The sequence below is a fragment of the Epinephelus lanceolatus genome, chromosome 7, assembly GCF_041903045.1.
Source record: "Epinephelus lanceolatus isolate andai-2023 chromosome 7, ASM4190304v1, whole genome shotgun sequence".
Classification (NCBI taxonomy): Eukaryota; Metazoa; Chordata; class Actinopteri; order Perciformes; family Serranidae; genus Epinephelus; species Epinephelus lanceolatus.
In genome coordinates, this window is record NC_135740.1 from 9,834,188 (window position 1) to 9,855,454 (window position 21,267).

Here is a 21,267-nt window from a genome sequence, read left to right on the forward strand (position 1 = left end):
CTGATTCTGATTCTGAACACCTCCAACGGGAGGCGCCCAGGAGGCATCCTGATCAGATGCCCGAGCAACCTCAACTGACCCCTTTTGATGCGAAGGAGCAGCGGCTCTACTCCGAGCTCCCTCCGGATGTCCGATGAGATTCGCCCTGAGATGCTGAAATTGTATTTCCCTTTTAAAATATAATATCTTAATTTCACATGTATGAAACATCCTAAAATGGTCACTCAACATGAGCAGTCTACTGTAATTAATTGAACAGGGCATGGTTATCATAGATCTGCATTTTCAGGTCAGGCTGCAGATCCTGTAGCGTGGAATGAGTCAGGTTGCAGAACTAACTGGTCATATATGTAGGAGCAGTACTGCACGTCGATGTGCCGGTTCAGGTGTGAGTGTCGAAAATCAGACCTTAGCAGTGACCCCCCTTCCCCAGCCTAAGACCACCAGTGGTCAGAGATGTGGGTCAAAGGGGTGAAGTAGAACAGCAGAACAGGCTCTGGAGAAAACCAAGTTGAGCTTGTTGCAGGCATCGTGAGTGTGTGGAGGCAAAGGTTGGGTAGGCAGAGGTCACCCGAGAAGCAGCACAGTTTAACCTTGGACCTGTCGAAGAAGTTAGCTGCTACAGAAACGTGTCTTCACATTAGATTACATTTCTGTCTGTGTGTTATTTCATCCACTGGAGAATATTTGGTTTTTGTAAGTGTAAAAATTTAAAGAACACAACCAGACACACACACACACACACACACACACACACACACACACACACACAGTTAACAACACATCATTCAGACACTGCAGAGACACGCTGAAGTGAATATGACGGGCTGGCTGAGCACATCTCTTTATCTGTGTCTGTCTCCCTCAGTGTCTCTTTATCTGTCTTTTTCTCACGAAGGGGCCTCAGACAGGGGTTTTTAAACTCCTATAGGCACATGAATGTGTTGACATTAAAAAAAAAACACACACACTCACACACCATGTGGCAGGATACTTATTCAGGATGTAGTTATTGAGTTATTTACTTGTCCATAGCAGAAGCAGAATGATCATGACCTGAACCTGAACACAGATGCTGGTGATTTTAGTATGTAGTAACATTTAATTAGCATCATTAATATTTAGCATCACTGTCAAGAAAGGTGATACAGGATGTAATATCTAATTATCCAAGATATAGACAGTATTTGGTAGCCACAGTAACAGCATCCACACTTTGATGCAAGATTTTATCCCACAACTGTTGATCAAAACTAAACAGTGTGTACCCTGCTACATGTAAAGTGATGTTGTTAGTGGAAGTCATTAAAACTTAATCAACAACTTCTCCCTTTATTTGACAGTGTTTAAAATGATTCACTCATATTCTCTCATTTTGTACCACTCAACACTCGTGTTCTTTTTTTTTTCCATCTGCCTGCTGACCACAGGAGAGAGCTGTTGCTCATGTTTGCATGTCATTTAAATGATGTCTGACATTACTTAGAGAGAAAAAAAACACAGAGGTGTGAGACAGGGCTGCTTTAAAACCTCTGTGAAGTCAGTCATTTCAGGAAGTGGCTTTGATACAAATGTATGAGTCGAGTTGTTCTTTCTTCCTGTACGTGCATTAGTCTGTCCGTCCCACAAACTACTGCTTTTATAACCAGGTCGAATCAGAAGAGATTTGCACATAAACATGAAATTTGTTTCTGAATTCTTCAGACACCATATCTGATTGTCTCCTGGTGTTCTGATAAGGGAACACTGCATTTCAATGTTATTTCTGCCTTTTGAGCTATTCTTGAGAAGAACAGATCTTTGTCACAGTTTTAAATCAGAAGTATAAACTGCCCACTGTTGTATCAGTCAGCCACACTGCTGCTTCAGTTTCTATTGATAATGGCTGATAAAGCAGAGGGAAAGAGAAAGTAGAAGACCAAGATGTGGAAGCTGAGAGAAATCAGTCTGAATGAGTCAACATTGTTTTTAAAAGGAGGAAAATGTATTTCATGAACAGGTGATAGGATTAGTCAGCATTGTATAAAATAAACTCACCAGAAATTTATTACAAAGTAAAAATATATTTAAATATGCATCAGAAATTAAATAATTACATTGTGGAAAGTCATCATAAATAAACATATCCACTGTCAAATTCAAAATCCAACATAAACCGACAGCTATATTGTATTTTCATATTATTCATCGGCTTATTTATCCGAGTGTAGCAAAGTGTTGTTGTTGTGTTGACTGATTCCCTTTTTGAGAACTTTCATTGGCAACAGGCTTAAAAGATTGCTGTGAACCTAATAACATTTGAGATTTCATAGACAGATTAATCTCTAACCCTGCAGCTGAAACCTAAATGTAGATGAATGGTTTCCAGAAGATTCCCTGAGGTTTGTAACATTGGAAAACAGACGTGCTTCACACATAATGCCCTGTGACTCAGCTGTACTGTCTAGTTAAGGCTGGACAGGGTCAGCTTTGTTACCATGTTTTTACAGTACAAACCCCCCCCCCAAAACTATCCTACCTTTAATAGCTAACAAATTTAACTTTTATATTTTCCCTTTCCTTTCATCGCACCATAATACACAGTATTTTACTTTTCTAACCTGATGATGATTCTAGTTAAAGGACCAGTGTGAAGGATTGAAGAGGATCTACTGGTAGAAATTAAATATAATATTCATAATTATGTCTTCATTTGTGTACATTCACCTGAAATTAAGAACTGTTTTTCATTACTGTTAAAGGAGCCCTTTATATCTAAATGGGGAGTGAGTTCTCTGTCACAAAGCCTGCCAAGTTGCATTGGCATGTTTCTACAGGAGCCTAGAATGGACAGACCAAACACTGGCTCTAGATAGGGCTTTCTGTATTATTACATTATCTGAAGGTGATCAGTGGTGTAGTTTATGTGATATGCAGGTTATACCCACTACAAAAGCGCCAGGATTTCCATATACCCACTATTTCCAATGCTAAATCACTGTGTGGCACCTATCAATAGATAGTTTTGTAACTTTTCGAGCAAGAGACTCTGAACTACTGTCCACCTCCGAAACCACCAGTGAAAGTACAGAGGGTTAAGCTAGGGCACCCGGCCAAGTTTCAACTGGTAATTTCATGGTAAACCATTCAGTAGTTGATGTATTTTAGTTTGGACCAAAGTGGTGGGCTGACCGATCGACAGACTGACATTGCCTCTGCAGTAGCTAAAAACCCACTGTTGTAGAAAAATGGGACTGATTACCCCTGTGGGTGTGGGGCTTTCAAAAAGCCTGGAATCAAAAGTTTGTTTTTGTTTGCATTTTTTTCTAAATAATTAGTTTGATACCTAAATTAAAATTTCAAAAAATGAAGTTTGTATCAAAAACAACAACAACAACAACAAAACAGTGGAAGCTCTTTGAGGCCCCTCTCACCCCTTAAAAGTGCAAAACGGTTTAGTCCAACCTTGCACTAGGATTTGTCTCTACCCAGCTGTCACAGGACTTCAAAATGATGTCAGAAAACCCGAGACTGCTTATGTGTAGGGCCCAGAATTTGGTGCTACACCCCTGAATCAGAGTGTATTTTTAGTTGCATTTGTTGAAGCCTACTTGCAAAAAATATTTTTGCGTACAGACCACTGCGTAAACATCTGTTAAATATATTCACCATATTGTATGACTTCAAAATATTTCAAAGAGAAATACTGAGAAATACACAGAACATTCCGTCATACTTGGCATATTATCCAAGAACACGCTCATTAAATAAAACACAACCTCACTTCCTCCCCAGATTCTTGCAAAAAATCCTCTGTGTGCAGCATATAAGTGTTTTTAGTTAAAACCTCAATGTCCAAACCCTACCCCTTAAAGTTAAAACCCTACAATAGTTTATTGCCCAACATGTGTGGAAACTACTTTTTGTTTAAAATAATGACATCATGCTTGTTCACATTATATTCAGCTATGCAAGGATGTTCCAAAGGTGCCACCATGTACAACAAAAATGTGTTTGCTGGTGAATATTCTGCTATTACTAACAGTACATTTCACTTATGTCATGGTTATTCAGACTACCCCACATTTATAATAACAGCAACTGCTGTTCTGCAGCAGCCTGTATGAACCATCTTAAGCGTGTGGTTGTGTGCTTTTCAATACACTCTGCTATGCAGCTGCAGTGTAAGCTCAGCCTCTTACCCCTGTGAGTGAAGTTTGTGCGGTGAAAACTAATCATGCACACTATGTGCTAATCATATCTGTCTGGACAAATGATTGTTTTCCATCATGCCATTAAAGATGCTTTGGAAATAGAATAAAAAAATAATGTCCTATATAATCTTTCCAATCACTTGTGCAAGATAAGATATGAATGCTTTCTACTCAGCTTCAAAATGCACATCTGTCTCACGGCCTCTTTTTGATTTGGTATCAAAAGTCGGGAAGGCAGCAACTATGATGTAAACAGAGCGGTGCTATAACCGCTGTACTGTGCAAGGGGGCTATAAAGTTACAGGGTGTAACTTCAAAATAGTCACTGGGCACAGACAGAAGTGTTCATAGACTGATACACTCTCCAAACATCTGAAAGCTGCCTAGAGTTCTGGAGTATTGTTGTAATAACAGAGGTCCAGTAACAACTGTTCGTCCAGTGAGGTATTGATGCCCTAAACAAAGCACCACGAGGAGGATCTGTCAGTGCGATTCCCAAATGCCTCATACACAGCCCCACGTACACGTCTTCAATATAAACAGCTTTAACATGTGCAGACGCCTCCAGTATCTTCTTGGGTAAATCCATTGAGAACACATAGCCCAGTCCCAGGGCATACGGTGGGTAGATGCGCTCAGGGAAGGCAGAAACCGGGAGAAACCACTTTGAAGTATGGTCTCTAAGAACAGCAGCACCCCTCACCACCAATCCTGTCATGTAGAGATGTTGGGGGGCTTTCAAAAGCATGTTGACGAGGTTGTGGACATTGAGGAACATGTCCGAGTCGACCTTCATGGCGTAGGCGGTGTTGGGGCAATGGGAGCTGAGCCATTCAAACATGAGCATAGTTTTAATGGTGAGGTTGTTGTAGCTGTCCAAGAAGTCACTCTGGAGAATGTCGTGGTGTGTCCGGCTTTCCTGTAACACCTACAGAGAGGGAGATAGGAGACTGAGTTTAAAGCAGTAGTGAACTGATTGCTTGGCCACTCAGGAAGCGAATCCAAGAGAGCAACCACTTGCTTGTTTCAACATCCTGCAGATACAGAGCAACATTTGCATTCATTTGAAATTGAGTTTCTGGTGACGTGGCTAATGTGAGGTCAGTATTCCTTCTCCTTTTAGCTCTGGTCTTCAGGTCTGGTCTCCACCAACTCGTGATGGAAATATCTGGCTTGTTAATGTTTACAATCTAGATGCTGACTTTGTCTGTCTGTCTGTGGCTAATGGGCAGGTACAGTGGGTCTATCAGATTTTTTTCGCTGAGAACAGCTGCCTCCTGCTGCTAAAAACAGGGTTGATCAAAGTGCCAAGACTCAACTAAAGTCACTGGGTGTAAAACCAAAACCAAATCTTAAAGACACTAAAAAACAAGGATCATGTAGCTTAAGAAAACAGCAGTTGGGTGATAATTCTCTGCGAGTCTGGCACAAAAGCCAAGCTTAGACTACAGGAGTTTTAAAATTCTAACCAACTTTGAAAGCGGGTTGCATCACTCACCTGAGATAAAAACTTCACAGATGTTCCTTTTTCTAATCTCAAACATTCAAATGTAAGCTGAAGGCTAAATGAGTTTGGATGAGATTATGATTGGAGAGGTGCAGTCACCATGGGTTGTCTATAATTCAGGGAAGTCAGTTTTAACGTTCAGTTTAAATATCTGTCAATAGCTGTAATTGGCTTGCTAACCACTGCCAGATCTAGCAGATTTGGTGCCTTGGGCTTCGTTGCCAGGACTGCAGACGGATTGTTAGCATCAGATTGTTGCATCATTTATTTCATAGATTTATTTCTGATTACTTCGGATTACTTTCTTCTTCTTCTGTTTTTTTTTTCTGTGCTTGTGGGGGTGGGGATTGGAGGCCCAGCTGGCCATTTGGTTGAGTCTCGGTTGTGACCTCGGGATGTCTAATGCCAGCATCAATTTCATGTAGAATACTACAGACAGATGACACGGATATTTTGCTGGTTTTAAGTTGTGTTGTAACCAAAATCCAATGTACTCTACACTGTAACATCATAATGTTAACATCCACATAACGTGGAATTTTAGCATTGTTAGACATTTATAATATTTTCAATCAGATTTTCATCCTAACCAAAATTTAACATCTGTGCGACGTGAGAGTCCAACATCTCTCTGACATCATACTAATGCTCAGTGCCAGCTGGGGGTGGGTTGGCCCTCTGTGGCCGCTTATGTCACCTATAGGAAAATCTGCCACTGTCGCGAACATTAGCCTCAAGATCTACGATGTTTACTGTTGCTTGGTTGCAGCTGAGGTAATCATATTTGTGCACGTTTTCTGAAAGCTTTAAGATACAGACAAAATGGAGCAGCATCACCAGAGATCGTGGAAGCATAAATTTGAATAATGGCAGAACGGAACGTACCGGTAATGCAGTAAAAATAATTCTCCATCCACATGTCTGGATGTAGGCTGGATAATGGCAGCACAGATCACTGACATCTAGAATGCTGCCTCAGTTTAAAGGCCTCGTTTGTTGTTGCATTAAAACTGTTAACTCTGCCCTCTAGTGGCATCTATTGGCTGTGTCTATGCAAACATAAAGGATGCATGGAAGTATGAGGGCAGCGATGTTATGGGCAGAGATGATAATTCTTCATTACTGTCCTCATGCCACAACACAAACAGAAACCAGTTTAACCAGCTCTTAATCTTACCCATAGCCCAATAGCTCTCTGAAGTACATTTTGTTTGGCTGCAGCGATAGCCTGGTATTTTTACCCTTTTTTCTTTTCTCTGCTCTGATTACGTTGTGAGTTTTACATTCTCTGAAGCATCTGCTGAAGCTCATTGATATTGGCTTATTCATTATGTAAACACCAAGATCTGAAATGCGCTTGGATTTACCCTCAATGAACTCCTGGAATATTTTTCCTATCTCTTGTTTATGTTCTTTTTTTGATTGATGAAAGGTTAAAGGGTTGAAAGCGATAGAGAACGACAATTCATTAACTTGAAATGACTCAACTCACTTGCTCCTTGAGGGTTTCAGTGCCATCTTCCTCTTTGGACAGTCCCAGGAGGAAGTAGTGGCTGACCACTCGGCCCAGCACGGCTGTTTCTTTGCCCCACGTGTTGCGGATTGCATCACGGGCCTCTCGATTGTGGGGCGCAACTGGGATCATAAGAACCAAAAATGGGTTTTCCAGCCAACATCGATGGGGTTCGTTCAATATGAAACGGTACCGATGAGGGTATGCCACAAAGTATGGTGAAGGTGGTGAAGATAGTGAAGGCAGTGAAGGGTAATCTGGTGAGATCTGTGCAAGCAGAGGAGTAAATGAAGCTAGTTTAGGTAGTAAATCACACAGTCTATGTTTATTCCAGAACAGTGTCTAATTCACACGTTCTGGAGCAGAATTATGTTCACCTGTGTCTTTTCCATCAACTTTGCACTTAACACAGGAGAAAATCTTCTGTATTGGCAGGTTACTACACTAAAAACCAACGTGTTAAAATTTACACATAATTAGCTAATTACAAATCTCATTTCACTGGCTGAATCTAAATAGTTGAAATAGTATGTCAGCTTAATCTAAAACATTCTGATGTGAAAAGGAAGTACTGCTTGACTTAAACACATATTTATTGTAATGGCAGCATTAAGAAAACGTGTTACTGCTGATCACTTGTCAAGATGACATTTCATATCAGATAAACAGGGAAAAACATTATGTGTAGGGCTTTTGCTTTAGTCATTTAGCCAGCTGCTTTTGTTTCAAGATGACACTAAATATACGTACACTGTTGTCTGAAGATGTTGTATTGTTGTGAGATTGGCTTGACCATGAGTGTGGCGTCCAAAAGTCCGAGGACCATGACACCCTTGGCTCTAAAATATAGAAAATTCCAAATAGGAACAGTATCATAACACACAGCCATCGTCTAGCTCTTGTCCGTGGAGTCTTTTCACTGCCAAAACAAGAAAAAAAAAAAGAAGACATCTTTAATGCCTCTTCACTGCACATCATTAGTTCCTCATTAGCTGTAATTCATGTCTAACTGTTCAGAGCAAAGGAACGAGTCTCCATTAAGATCTGCATCCATCAGAAACAACCCACAAACACGAGCTGCGCTGGGCTAATTGCCAGCACTTCAGCATTTGTAGAGAAGAGAGCGATGTATGTCAACACACTGTAATTATTGATGTATAGCCTGTGATACTCCACATGCCCCACAAGCATCTCTGTAGACTAAAGACAATAGACATACACAGCAATCAATGAACAGAATCAAGAAGCTCCAAAACCAAATTATTGACAACTGGACATCTGGGCATTTAGCTCCAGATGGAGATCATACTCAAAACACTTTTTTAGTAAAAATACACAAACCTGTGTTTTAAAGTTCCTCCCCTGGCACTTCTGTAGAAACTTATCTCTATTCATCAAAATATCATATCCAGGGTTTTAGTATGTAGATACTAGTATGTAGTAGATTTAGTATGTGCAGATTTATGAATATAAACGCATATTCATAAATCTGCACATACTAAATCTACTACAGCTGCCCAGCTGCTCTCCCATGACTCAGGCGAACCTGTGCACTTTCGACTCTCCTCATCAAACGCACAAACATGTGCTTCTAAAAGGTATTAGATAATATGAGCCTTTGGCTGGACTGTTATTAAACAGCTAGTAATTAGAGGTGCACTAATTAATCGGCCACATATCGGTTTTGGCCAAAATTCGTTGACTGCCATCAGCTTACTGGCAAATAAGATGACAATCACTGTTGCAGTGGTCCATATCTTTGCATTGTGTCACATTAATTTTGCACAGGCTTAAAAAGCATGGCTGTAAACTAATGTTGTCCTGTTGCCCAGGGGACATTAGAAAATGTGTTTTGAGGAGGCAGTAAAATCACTATTGACATCTAAGTGGACGCACTGTATTGCATCCCTGATAAAGCTACACTGTGAACAACAAACTCACATTGACATCCACAGGATGAGAGCTAGTTAAATTAGCTGTCAGCAGAACCAACATCTGACTGAGGTTGCCTTGCCTTACATTATGATACGTTCAAGCTCTGTTCAGTAAAAATGAGTATTGGGTGAAGGTAAATTAAATTATAATGTGTGAATGAGGTGTTCAAATGTGACCTTTTATATAGTAGTTTTTGGCAAGACACTTGAATGTAGTTGTTTGAAGGAGAAATGTGTAGATGTGTTCACAGCAATATGAAAAAGATATTAAAGAGGGAATGATGATGTATTATAAAAGTAAAAAGGCTTCTGGGGCAGTTATTTAAAAATATGTTTTTCATTAATTTGCATGATTATGTTTGTGTATATTCAAAGGTAGTAATGAAGGGATTAATAACTTTAAAACAATTCAGTAATTTCTTTATAATGACGATTTCTTTGTTTCTCTGGCACAAAAGGCAGATTATTAACAAAAATGACAAAAAAATAAATAAATAATAATAATGTTAGATAAAGCTTGCTCCCGATCATCAGCTCTGACAAGCTGAAGGGAAAGTGAAACTTGCAAAATACCAACATGTATCTACACCTGCCTTCTCCTCTGACACCCCTTGTTTTGCTGCAGCATTATGCTGATAATATGAAAGCTTCACCACAAAAGTAGACGGGATTGGTTCCTTAGGTTTGTAACGTTTGAGACTCTGGAGTCAGAGTCCATGTTTTTTGAGACTGTCATTAGTGGACTGCAGCTCTGAGGCCAATATACTCAGACAAGGCCTCAACTGCGTATTTTGCTCATAATCTTGGATCATAAAAAGCACCACATGGACTTGTTAACAAGGTTGAAAACTCTCTTTTCACTGGAGGGGGTCTCTAAAATTTCGACACACATCCCTGTCTTTACTGGCCTACTTAATGCCATAAGTCATGAGCAGTGACTGAAAAATCTGCATTACCACCTGTTCACTTGTTTACAATAGAAACGTTTCACAATGAAGAAGAATTTTTTTTTTAAAAAAAGACACAAAAACAAGATGCTCCTGACATTCCTGTCACATGACTGTTGCTAGTGTGTTGGTTATGCTCTGAGGAGTTTGTGGTGAGTCTTTCAGCAGAAGTGCAAACACAAAGAGAGTTGGTTTTACATAGTCTGCAGTGTGCAAACAGCTGAGTAATTCCTGTTCCACATCTGTTAAAACTGTAATGACTCTCACACAGAATAATGCAGGAATATGTGCATGTGGAATCCAACAGTCAATAGAAACATAATAGATATTAATATATACATTTAGCTCAGATATCTTAATTCATTTGCTGTGGTCTTTCTCATGTGATATTCAAAGCTATGCATGTTTTAGCGAGGACGTGTAAAGACAGTTTTTTCAATCACCGCATGTTGTGTGAGGGTTCACATGAGATGAGCTGTGTGGTTAGCCTAGCAAAAGTCCACAATTAGGTCACTGTGAAAAAGTTGCTGTTATAACATGCAGTATATGTAAGGGAAATTACTTTGTGATCATGTGTTTATCTGAGTCAGTGATGATAAAGCATTTGATAAAACATATATTTGTGTATAACTTAGGAGAAAACGATTATCTTTGTCTGGAAGTGCATTTCGATTTTGTCACTTTTTAAAACAGTGATTACATGAAAAAACGGACCCGTGAATGTAGTGAATATATGTAGTAAATGAATAGTAAAGTTATATCACCAAAATACAAACAAAAAACAAACAAATACACAAACAAACAAACAAACAAAACCCCTCTGGTTTTCACTTCAGAAATTCAGAGATGGCACTGTATGGAAACCTCAAATGAATCTATATATTAATAAAGATTTTGTTGGTATTATTATTTATTATCAGCTATAGCTATAATGACATTTACGTTTTTTGTTTAATACTCGATTAAAGATTACAGCCACAAAGTCACACACGGTACATTTGCTAATTAGACATTAGCTCGGATGTTTGAGAGGAGTGCAGTCTCCACTGTAATCAATCGCACTGATCCATGTTAATAATAGACAGACAGGATTTCCCATAAAAGTCTTCATATTTAAGAAGCACACTGAGCCTTGGACTTTACTGTATGATCCTGTAAAGTCAATACATTTTAAATAAACCGGATTAAAATCTGAACTCACCATTTGGGAACAGAGCTCTCCAGCATTTTCAAAAGGCAGAGGATTATTTCCGATTGTTCAGACAGCTACAGTGAGCTGCTAGACAGACAGACAGACAGCAGGTACAAATGAGGATGTTGCTGTACTGTCGATGTCTAGCTGTCCACATGCATTGTGGTTTGTGGTGGAGAGAGAAAGACTAGCGCACAGGGCCTTGTTCTTCCGAGTAGACAGACAGCACACTGCTGTGAAAGAATACATGAGATGACACACAAAAAGAAAAAAAAAAAAACAATTATGAAAGCTGGTGTTGAACATGCCTTATAATGATGACATACTAAAAAATCTGCAGAATGGGATTTAGAGTAAGTGGGAACGTACCCAACATGACTGACTCAACACGATAAATAACTTTGAGTCATTATTACAACACTGTTCCATTCACCAGAATCTCCAGCTTTAACTTTATCTCTTATAGACTTTAAGGTTTGCAGTCCTAAGTTTCATAAATGGTTGACTCAGTTTTGCCACTGTGGCATTTAATGAAGGCGAACCTGCGCACTTTCGACTCTCCTCATCAAACGCACAAACATGTGCTTCTAAAAGGTATTAGATAATATGAGCCTTTGGCTGGACTGTTATTAAACAGCTAGTAATTAGAGGTGCACTAATTAATCGGCCACATATCGGTTTTGGCCAAAATTCGTTGACTGCCATCAGCTTACTGGCAAATAAGATGACAATCACTGTTGCAGTGGTCCATATCTTTGCATTGTGTCACATTAATTTTGCACAGGCTTAAAAAGCATGGCTGTAAACTAATGTTGTCCTGTTGCCCAGGGGACATTAGAAAATGTGTTTTGAGGAGGCAGTAAAATCACTATTGACATCTAAGTGGACGCACTGTATTGCATCCCTGATAAAGCTACACTGTGAACAACAAACTCACATTGACATCCACAGGATGAGAGCTAGTTAAATTAGCTGTCAGCAGAACCAACATCTGACTGAGGTTGCCTTGCCTTACATTATGATACGTTCAAGCTCTGTTCAGTAAAAATGAGTATTGGGTGAAGGTAAATTAAATTATAATGTGTGAATGAGGTGTTCAAATGTGACCTTTTATATAGTAGTTTTTGGCAAGACACTTGAATGTAGTTGTTTGAAGGAGAAATGTGTAGATGTGTTCACAGCAATATGAAAAAGATATTAAAGAGGGAATGATGATGTATTATAAAAGTAAAAAGGCTTCTGGGGCAGTTATTTAAAAATATGTTTTTCATTAATTTGCATGATTATGTTTGTGTATATTCAAAGGTAGTAATGAAGGGATTAATAACTTTAAAACAATTCAGTAATTTCTTTATAATGACGATTTCTTTGTTTCTCTGGCACAAAAGGCAGATTATTAACAAAAACGACAAAAAAATAAATAAATAATAATAATGTTAGATAAAGCTTGCTCCCGATCATCAGCTCTGACAAGCTGAAGGGAAAGTGAAACTTGCAAAATACCAACATGTATCTACACCTGCCTTCTCCTCTGACACCCCTTGTTTTGCTGCAGCATTATGCTGATAATATGAAAGCTTCACCACAAAAGTAGACAGGATTGGTTCCTTAGGTTTGTAACGTTTGAGACTCTGGAGTCAGAGTCCATGTTTTTTGAGACTGTCATTAGTGGACTGCAGCTCTGAGGCCAATATACTCAGACAAGGCCTCAACTGCGTATTTTGCTCATAATCTTGGATCATAAAAAGCACCACATGGACTTGTTAACAAGGTTGAAAACTCTCTTTTCACTGGAGGGGGTCTCTAAAATTTCGACACACATCCCTGTCTTTACTGGCCTACTTAATGCCATAAGTCATGAGCAGTGACTGAAAAATCTGCATTACCACCTGTTCACTTGTTTACAATAGAAACGTTTCACAATGAAGAAGAATTTTTTTTTTAAAAAAAGACACAAAAACAAGATGCTCCTGACATTCCTGTCACATGACTGTTGCTAGTGTGTTGGTTATGCTCTGAGGAGTTTGTAGTGAGTCTTTCAGCAGAAGTGCAAACACAAAGAGAGTTGGTTTTACATAGTCTGCAGTGTGCAAACAGCTGAGTAATTCCTGTTCCACATCTGTTAAAACTGTAATGACTCTCACACAGAATAATGCAGGAATATGTGCATGTGGAATCCAACAGTCAATAGAAACATAATAGATATTAATATATACATTTAGCTCAGATATCTTAATTCATTTGCTGTGGTCTTTCTCATGTGATATTCAAAGCTATGCATGTTTTAGCGAGGACGTGTAAAGACAGTTTTTTCAATCACCGCATGTTGTGTGAGGGTTCACATGAGATGAGCTGTGTGGTTAGCCTAGCAAAAGTCCACAATTAGGTCACTGTGAAAAAGTTGCTGTTATAACATGCAGTATATGTAAGGGAAATTACTTTGTGATCATGTGTTTATCTGAGTCAGTGATGATAAAGCATTTGATAAAACATATATTTGTGTATAACTTAGGAGAAAACGATTATCTTTGTCTGGAAGTGCATTTCGATTTTGTCACTTTTTAAAACAGTGATTACATGAAAAAACGGACTCGTGAATGTAGTGAATATATGTAGTAAATGAATAGTAAAGTTATATCACCAAAATACAAACAAAAAACAAACAAATACACAAACAAACAAACAAACAAAACCCCTCTGGTTTTCACTTCAGAAATTCAGAGATGGCACTGTATGGAAACCTCAAATGAATCTATATATTAATAAAGATTTTGTTGGTATTATTATTTATTATCAGCTATAGCTATAATGACATTTACGTTTTTTGTTTAATACTCGATTAAAGATTACAGCCACAAAGTCACACACGGTACATTTGCTAATTAGACATTAGCTCGGATGTTTGAGAGGAGTGCAGTCTCCACTGTAATCAATCGCACTGATCCATGTTAATAATAGACAGACAGGATTTCCCATAAAAGTCTTCATATTTAAGAAGCACACTGAGCCTTGGACTTTACTGTATGATCCTGTAAAGTCAATACATTTTAAATAAACCGGATTAAAATCTGAACTCACCATTTGGGAACAGAGCTCTCCAGCATTTTCAAAAGGCAGAGGATTATTTCCGATTGTTCAGACAGCTACAGTGAGCTGCTAGACAGACAGACAGACAGCAGGTACAAATGAGGATGTTGCTGTACTGTCGATGTCTAGCTGTCCACATGCATTGTGGTTTGTGGTGGAGAGAGAAAGACTAGCGCACAGGGCCTTGTTCTTCCGAGTAGACAGACAGCACACTGCTGTGAAAGAATACATGAGATGACACACAAAAAGAAAAAAAAAAAACAATTATGAAAGCTGGTGTTGAACATGCCTTATAATGATGACATACTAAAAAATCTGCAGAATGGGATTTAGAGTAAGTGGGAACGTACCCAACATGACTGACTCAACACGATAAATAACTTTGAGTCATTATTACAACACTGTTCCATTCACCAGAATCTCCAGCTTTAACTTTATCTCTTATAGACTTTAAGGTTTGCAGTCCTAAGTTTCATAAATGGTTGACTCAGTTTTGCCACTGTGGCATTTAATGAAGCCTAACTGAAATATTTTCTGTGTTTTAAGACATAATGTTAACTTACCTTTACAAGGTATCAAAATGCTTGATTAAAACTGCAGATTAAATAAAGGCCATAATGAAATAGGCTAAAAACATGACACTACCTGAGCCTGTATGAGTCACAGGGTACATTTCTCACTATCATTATTTCAGCAACTTAAATGAGGTCATCAAACCAATGTTTTCATTGTTAAATGAAAGTCATCACTTCTTGCAAATGTTTTGCAATAAATAAAAGCACTCTAGCGAGGGGAAGGGATTTATGTCTATTGAACTGGTGAAAGGCTTTTAATGTGTAATCTCACAACCCATCACTTTCAGTCAGTTAATGATTATGTCTCCTGAGGCAAAAGCCAGTATTTCGAGGGTTCCAGTGTAGTCAGCTGATATCCAGACTTCCTAAGACTTCCTCTAACAGTCCAATGAGTAACTTGAGACGTTATATGAGTCGTGATTCCCTATAAACAGATATCTGTGTATGAATGCACAGAATGCTAATATAAAGCCAAGCCATTGTCAGACGATAGCTAATGGGTTCTGAGATTGCATTTTGGCCGACGCATTCCACCTCTTTTGCTCTCCACAACAACTGTTTATCTGCAGGCAACCAAAGCCCCTCCAAACGTGATTGGTCAATACTACTCGGCAGTGTTGGAGAGTAGTGGACTACATGTAATTAAACTATTAGTTTAATTATTTTGCAGTAGCTTGCTGTGAGTTTCGATTATTTCCATAGTGGTTCAAGAAGTTAAATTACTTTTTTGTGTGTAGCTTAGCTAGCTACTGACACTAAAAGCCATTTGGGCCATAACAAGAGAGGAACAATTTTTTATTTTCACCCTAGTTTCTGTAATTGAACACCCTTTGGCCACAGTTAGTCAGAAGTAATGATTATTACTATTTATCAAAAATGTTCAGAGAAGTTGTTGCATGCTGTTTTAGAAGTTACCCATCTGACTGATCCTGCTTAGTGTGGTGCCCCTGTCTGAACTCTAGTTCCTGACTGATGGACACTGTATACAAAACCAAAGCTGACATTCCTGCACTTATCCATGAATAGTGGAGTATTTTATTTTTTTGGCGAATGTATAACCTGTGAACAAGTGGGCATTAAATTAAATTGAGTGGCATTTTGTGTAGCATCACATGTACATTGTCGCTTTTCATGGTAGTTTAGTTAGATGACAGTTTAAACTACATCCTCTAGGTAGTTAACCAAACATTTTTTCTCCCTTGGGTGGCTTTGCTGGAGCTGAACTTCTTCCTGTGTGAAGTAACTGGTATCTTGCAAAGCTATGCTTTCAAAGTAGCTTCCCCAACACTACCTGGACTACAAACGGACTACAAATAGAAACCAGAAAGCTTCCAATACAAAAGTCTTGTCCAACAGATTCATGGCATTCATATGCACGTCTGTTTATATTTCACGTGAAACAGACACAGGAAGTGTGTGGTTTGTTTTAGCAAGCTATAATGAGTTGGCGTGAGAACACTTTTGACAGCATGAGAAATGCTTGATAACTTTATTAAGTCGATGATCAGTCTGTGTAATAAAATACCTGGTCCCAGCAGGGTCCACCTCTTTGCTTTGCTGCTGATGGTGGGAGGTTACACTTCGGGAGTTTCTGTAGGGGATTTTTTTTTTTACCACTGTGTTTCTTCCACTTCTTATCTGCACTATAAAGAAACAGAAATATAACATGTTCTCATTGGGCAATTATGTAATGCATAACACAAAGTGATATCTACTACAACGTTACTGATGAGATATGTGGTCAGCATACATTTCTCTTGGAAAATACATGATGAATACACTCCGTATCTATGAGGAAAGTTCTCTTGGAACTCAGTCATGTGTGGTTTATGACTAATTTATTGTTAACTCACTGGATGTAAAGCTATATGAAGAGAGATTTAGTTATGAAACCCTTATAAAACCTACATGCAACATCTATCCAGGCTTCAGTGTATTACGGAATTTCTAATGAAGGTTTAAAAAAAAACTAGTGTCAGACGGCCTTTTCTGTCATAATACTGCATAGAAGTTTAATAGCTACGGCATGTTTTGTGTCTTTTTTATAGCCTACGCACAAAGATAAAAGAATCTGAGACAGAGGTTGAGATTCTAGCTCGGCTGCAAACTCTTGGTAAAAGTTAGGAACAGGTGGTGCTATTGGTTTAATGTTGGAAAAAGTCAAAAGGGACAAAGGAGAAAAGACATTTTTTCCAACACATATCTGAAACCACATTCTTTTACGAACTTTAAAGGTGCAGTATGTAGAATTTCTTTCTTCTTCTTTAATTACCTTTATTTAACCAGGAAGACCTGGCAGAGGTAGCAGCCATTAAAAACATATTAATGTGCAACAAATACAACATATAATACAAAAATCCACAGTAAAACAACAACTATTCAAACATAGTGGCCTCTTAAGAAAAAACAAGCACATCTCGGTCACCACATTCTTTATGATGCCCTTAAATTCATCAATGGATGTAAGTGTTTCTAATTTTAGATCTTTTTGAAGATTGTTCCATGCCCATGGTACAGAGTAAGAAAATACAGTTTTCCCCTGATTGGTTAAAACCCTGTGTACATTAAAAAGCATAGCTGGTAACTAGCAGAGCAGATTTAGTGGCATCTAGCTGTGAGGATTGCAGACTGGAACCAACTGAAACTTCTCCCATATGTCAAGTGTGAATTCCTGGTTGAAATTTGTTCAGGAGGTTTTTATTGGTAGCCAAATTATCTGCAGAGATCTCCTCCTCTCCAAAACAAACAGTTCAGGTGATTAAAACCTTAAAACCTCTGTTGCCCTAAACCTACCAACATGCAGGACTCACGACATGGATGCTGGTCTTACATGTCAAGGTTCCATGTTTCCCTCAATGGAAAAGTTTTTACCAAGTAACATAATCCAAGCTGCAACTACATTTCCTGACAAAATGTAATTAGCAAAAGAAATAAAAAGTGTAATCTGGGAGACAGATTGTCTGCAGTGCATTAAGATCCAAATCACAGAGATGGCGCCTGTCAACTGTTGTAAGGTTCTCAGCTGATCTCAGCTGGTCAGCAAACACCACAGGGATAACCAAACAGCTTAACAGTGCCTGCATTTCTTACTGTAATGCACCAAAATAGGCCAGCTTGAAAATAAAGTGTCTGATCAATTTGTAGTGTTGACAAATGAAGTATTCGCAGCATCTGGTTGAGCTACAACTCAATGAAGGAAGAAAACAGTGGCATGCACCTTAGTTTTGCTCTTCCTATCATTATATCTCTTCACGCAATCACCATGGGAGGTAAGCATAGGCCACTCTGAAGTGCCCACCTTGGATACAACAAATGCAATTTTAGGACATGTAGCAGTGAGGTGAAACTGACTCCAGATCCATGGTTAACCAAGTCATAAAGCCCCCAGATCTGCCAGCCCCTGCCCTTAAATGCAATTTTTCATTTTATGTCCCAACATACTCTCTGGCCAGTATTTCCCCTATTGGCAAAACATTGCGCAAAGTACAGAACTTCTCACGGGACAATACCCTGAATGTGCACTGTATTGTGCATATTGTAGACCAGACTGTCTTCCTTTTTCTCTGTCTGATGATGTGCTGATCCAACCTTTACCATTTGCACTATATGAATACCAAGTGAAACTGCTAATGTCTGTAAAAACTCAGGAGAAGTGAAACCGATCTAACACAAGGTAAATTTTGTAGTGTATGTGGGAATGTACACTGCAGTACATACATCACATCTGTGTGATCTGCAGCCATGAACTTTTGAACTCTGGTGTGATTACCCTTTTTGACTTCCTGACATGCTGTAACTCAGACATATGTGACCATTCCAGAAAGAAACCACCCACAAATTTGTTATTGCTACATACATTTTTGTCTTTGGAATTTTTTTTGGAATCACTACCTTGCTGAGTTCTATAGAACCAGGTAACAAGAGTAAATTCATGACCATCATGTTTCTATTTTATCTATTCATAATAATTTGGAAAGACCTAATTTTTATTTAAATCAAGTGCGATACAGGATGGTGTAGGGTACTTACTTTGTTTGTCCCTTTTATCTCCTGTGGGGCACAGGGCCACAATTGTATAAACTTTACAATAAATTAAATCCATAACCTCTTTAAAATTTGTGCAATATTTCAGAAAAAAAGGTTTTTACCTGGCCAAACGTCCTGTAACATCCTAGCTCAACAAATAACAAATAAGCAATTATGATTTTGCAGACTGTGTTTTTGCATTAACACTTCCTGTGCACATTGAAAAATGTTTAAAATGCTTAAAATGTTGCAGATGACCAATATAAATGTTAAAGATAGTAATGCAGCAAGAGGTCAAAACTCTGTACCAACCTCGGGACTCACCTCAACCAAAGTATTAGACAAATTAAAATTTTGACCTGATGATGGCGCTGATGAAAAGTCAGAGGATGACCAAAGAGATTAGAAATGGTCCTCAAGGGGGAAATGAATATGTTCACCAAATTTCATGGCAACTGATCCAGCAGTAGCCAAGAAATTTGACACAAATATCACAAATGTAGCCCTAAGAGATCAGAGAATCACCAAAGACATAATTATACATCTTCTGGGGGCCATGACCGTCTGGACAAAGTTTTGTGCCAACCCATCCAGTAGATGTCCAGAAGATACATCCTATGGGAAACGTGAATGCATGTACAAAATTTCATGGTAATCCATTCAGTAGTTGCTGAGATATTTGGTGGTTCCTGGTGAAGGTGTTCATCTTCAGATATATTTACTAGTTAGCTAAAGTGTGTTGTTACATATTTTCTCCAGTCTTTGTGTGGCAGCAATGACAAACCACATGGGAAGATCATCACCTACTAAATGCTGTAAGCACATGTACTAACTGGTTTATTTTGCATGCCCAGACACTGAAGTGAATTCCCAGTGACCTTGGACCTGTTTCCAGTTTAAACATGCATTCAGAAATACCAGTTTGCCAAACTTTTTCAGAAGTTAAAGAAAGCTAAATGCAAATGTTCACTGTCCTAATGTTGTGACAGTCAAAATAACTTTGTCTTTCTAAAGAAAAATTTGTATCAGTGCAAGCTGTTGCAATCTCAAGACAAAAAGAATAACTGAAAAACAATAGGAACTCTTAAACAATTACTTAAGTTCAGAAAATGTTTACTCATCAAACAAATAATAACAGTATGCCTATATAGGACATATTGGTCAATCTGTCTAACAGGAAACAACAGAGCAGTGTATCATCAGATAATAAGACAAAATTACATCAGTGATTTGAAAAGTCAAGTGACAGGAAAATAAACGGGCTGGGTACATACCCTTGAGGTACTCCACTCTGTATTGTGAAGGGTCAGTATTTCAGACTTCTAACATTTGTCTTAACTTATTTTAAGTAAAATGGTGGAAGGCATTAACCAGTCTAAAGGCCACATTTGAGATTTTGATTTTGGGAGTTTAATTGGAAGACTAAGGCCATCTTTTTTACTCGACAAATCTAGAAATTTCCATTAAAATCTCAACATATAAGTAATTAGTGCAACATTTTCAGAAATACAACTGTTTAATTTCTTTCTGACAGTTAAATGAGAAGACTGAGACAGCTCTAATGTGTGTGAGTTAAGTATGGAGGAAGAAATGGGAGCTTAGCAAAAGACTGGCATCAGTATATTTCCCAAAATGTTGAGCTACTCAGACATCATTCACGACAATTCTGAAAGATCAAATAACTGTTTCATCTACTGTGTTGAAACAGTATTGTAATAGCATGCAAACTATTCCTGTGTAGTTTTTTTGACACATTAGATTTGATTATTACCTCATTTAACACACTGTGTATTGCTTAATAAATACAGACACTGATTTGGTTTACTGAGATGCCTTGTGTTAATACATTTTAAATGCCTTCTTTAATTGGTTTCTATTCACCGCAGCCTTTGGCAATCCCAGCTCAACATAGCTCAAATCCTTTTCAACCTCAGTTCAGTACAGCTCAGATTAGCTCAACAGAGTGTGAAACTGGTTTTAGTTTGTAAGAGCCTGAGTCTATTTCCCCTAATCTGAACAGAAGGTTTTACAATGCCATCAATACAACCAGTTTAATTATTAAGGAACCCAAAATGACTGGGAAAAGGGAGTAGGTTGGTAGTCAGGCAAACGTTAAAGATTGCGAGTGTGGGAGGGGCAGGACACAGACAGAGATGACAGTTGGAAGAAAGGATGAGTTTGCAGAGAGTCTGCTTCAGCAAGAAAGGGAAATTTGGGTCAGATAAAGGAAAGTGGGGAAGAAGTAGAAGAAAGAAGAAATAACAGTTGCGTCAGACAACAGGCATCCAAGATG

General features: G+C 38.5%; 1 protein-coding gene across 1 annotated transcript; it reads right to left on the bottom strand.

The window, feature by feature from the left end:
* Window positions 1-1,566: 1,566 nt before the first annotated feature.
* LOC117260816 (beta-1,3-galactosyltransferase 2-like) lies at window positions 1,567-14,662 on the bottom strand. Its single transcript, XM_078169187.1, has 5 exons — window positions 14,365-14,662; window positions 11,296-11,519; window positions 7,964-8,132; window positions 7,193-7,480; window positions 1,567-5,121 (listed from the first exon to the last, which is right to left on the bottom strand). Exons 2-5 carry the CDS (start codon window positions 11,319-11,321, stop codon window positions 4,516-4,518), a joined length of 1,089 nt encoding a protein of 362 aa, XP_078025313.1. The 5' UTR covers window positions 11,322-11,519; window positions 14,365-14,662; the 3' UTR covers window positions 1,567-4,515.
* Between the last annotated feature and the right edge of the window lie 6,605 nt (window positions 14,663-21,267).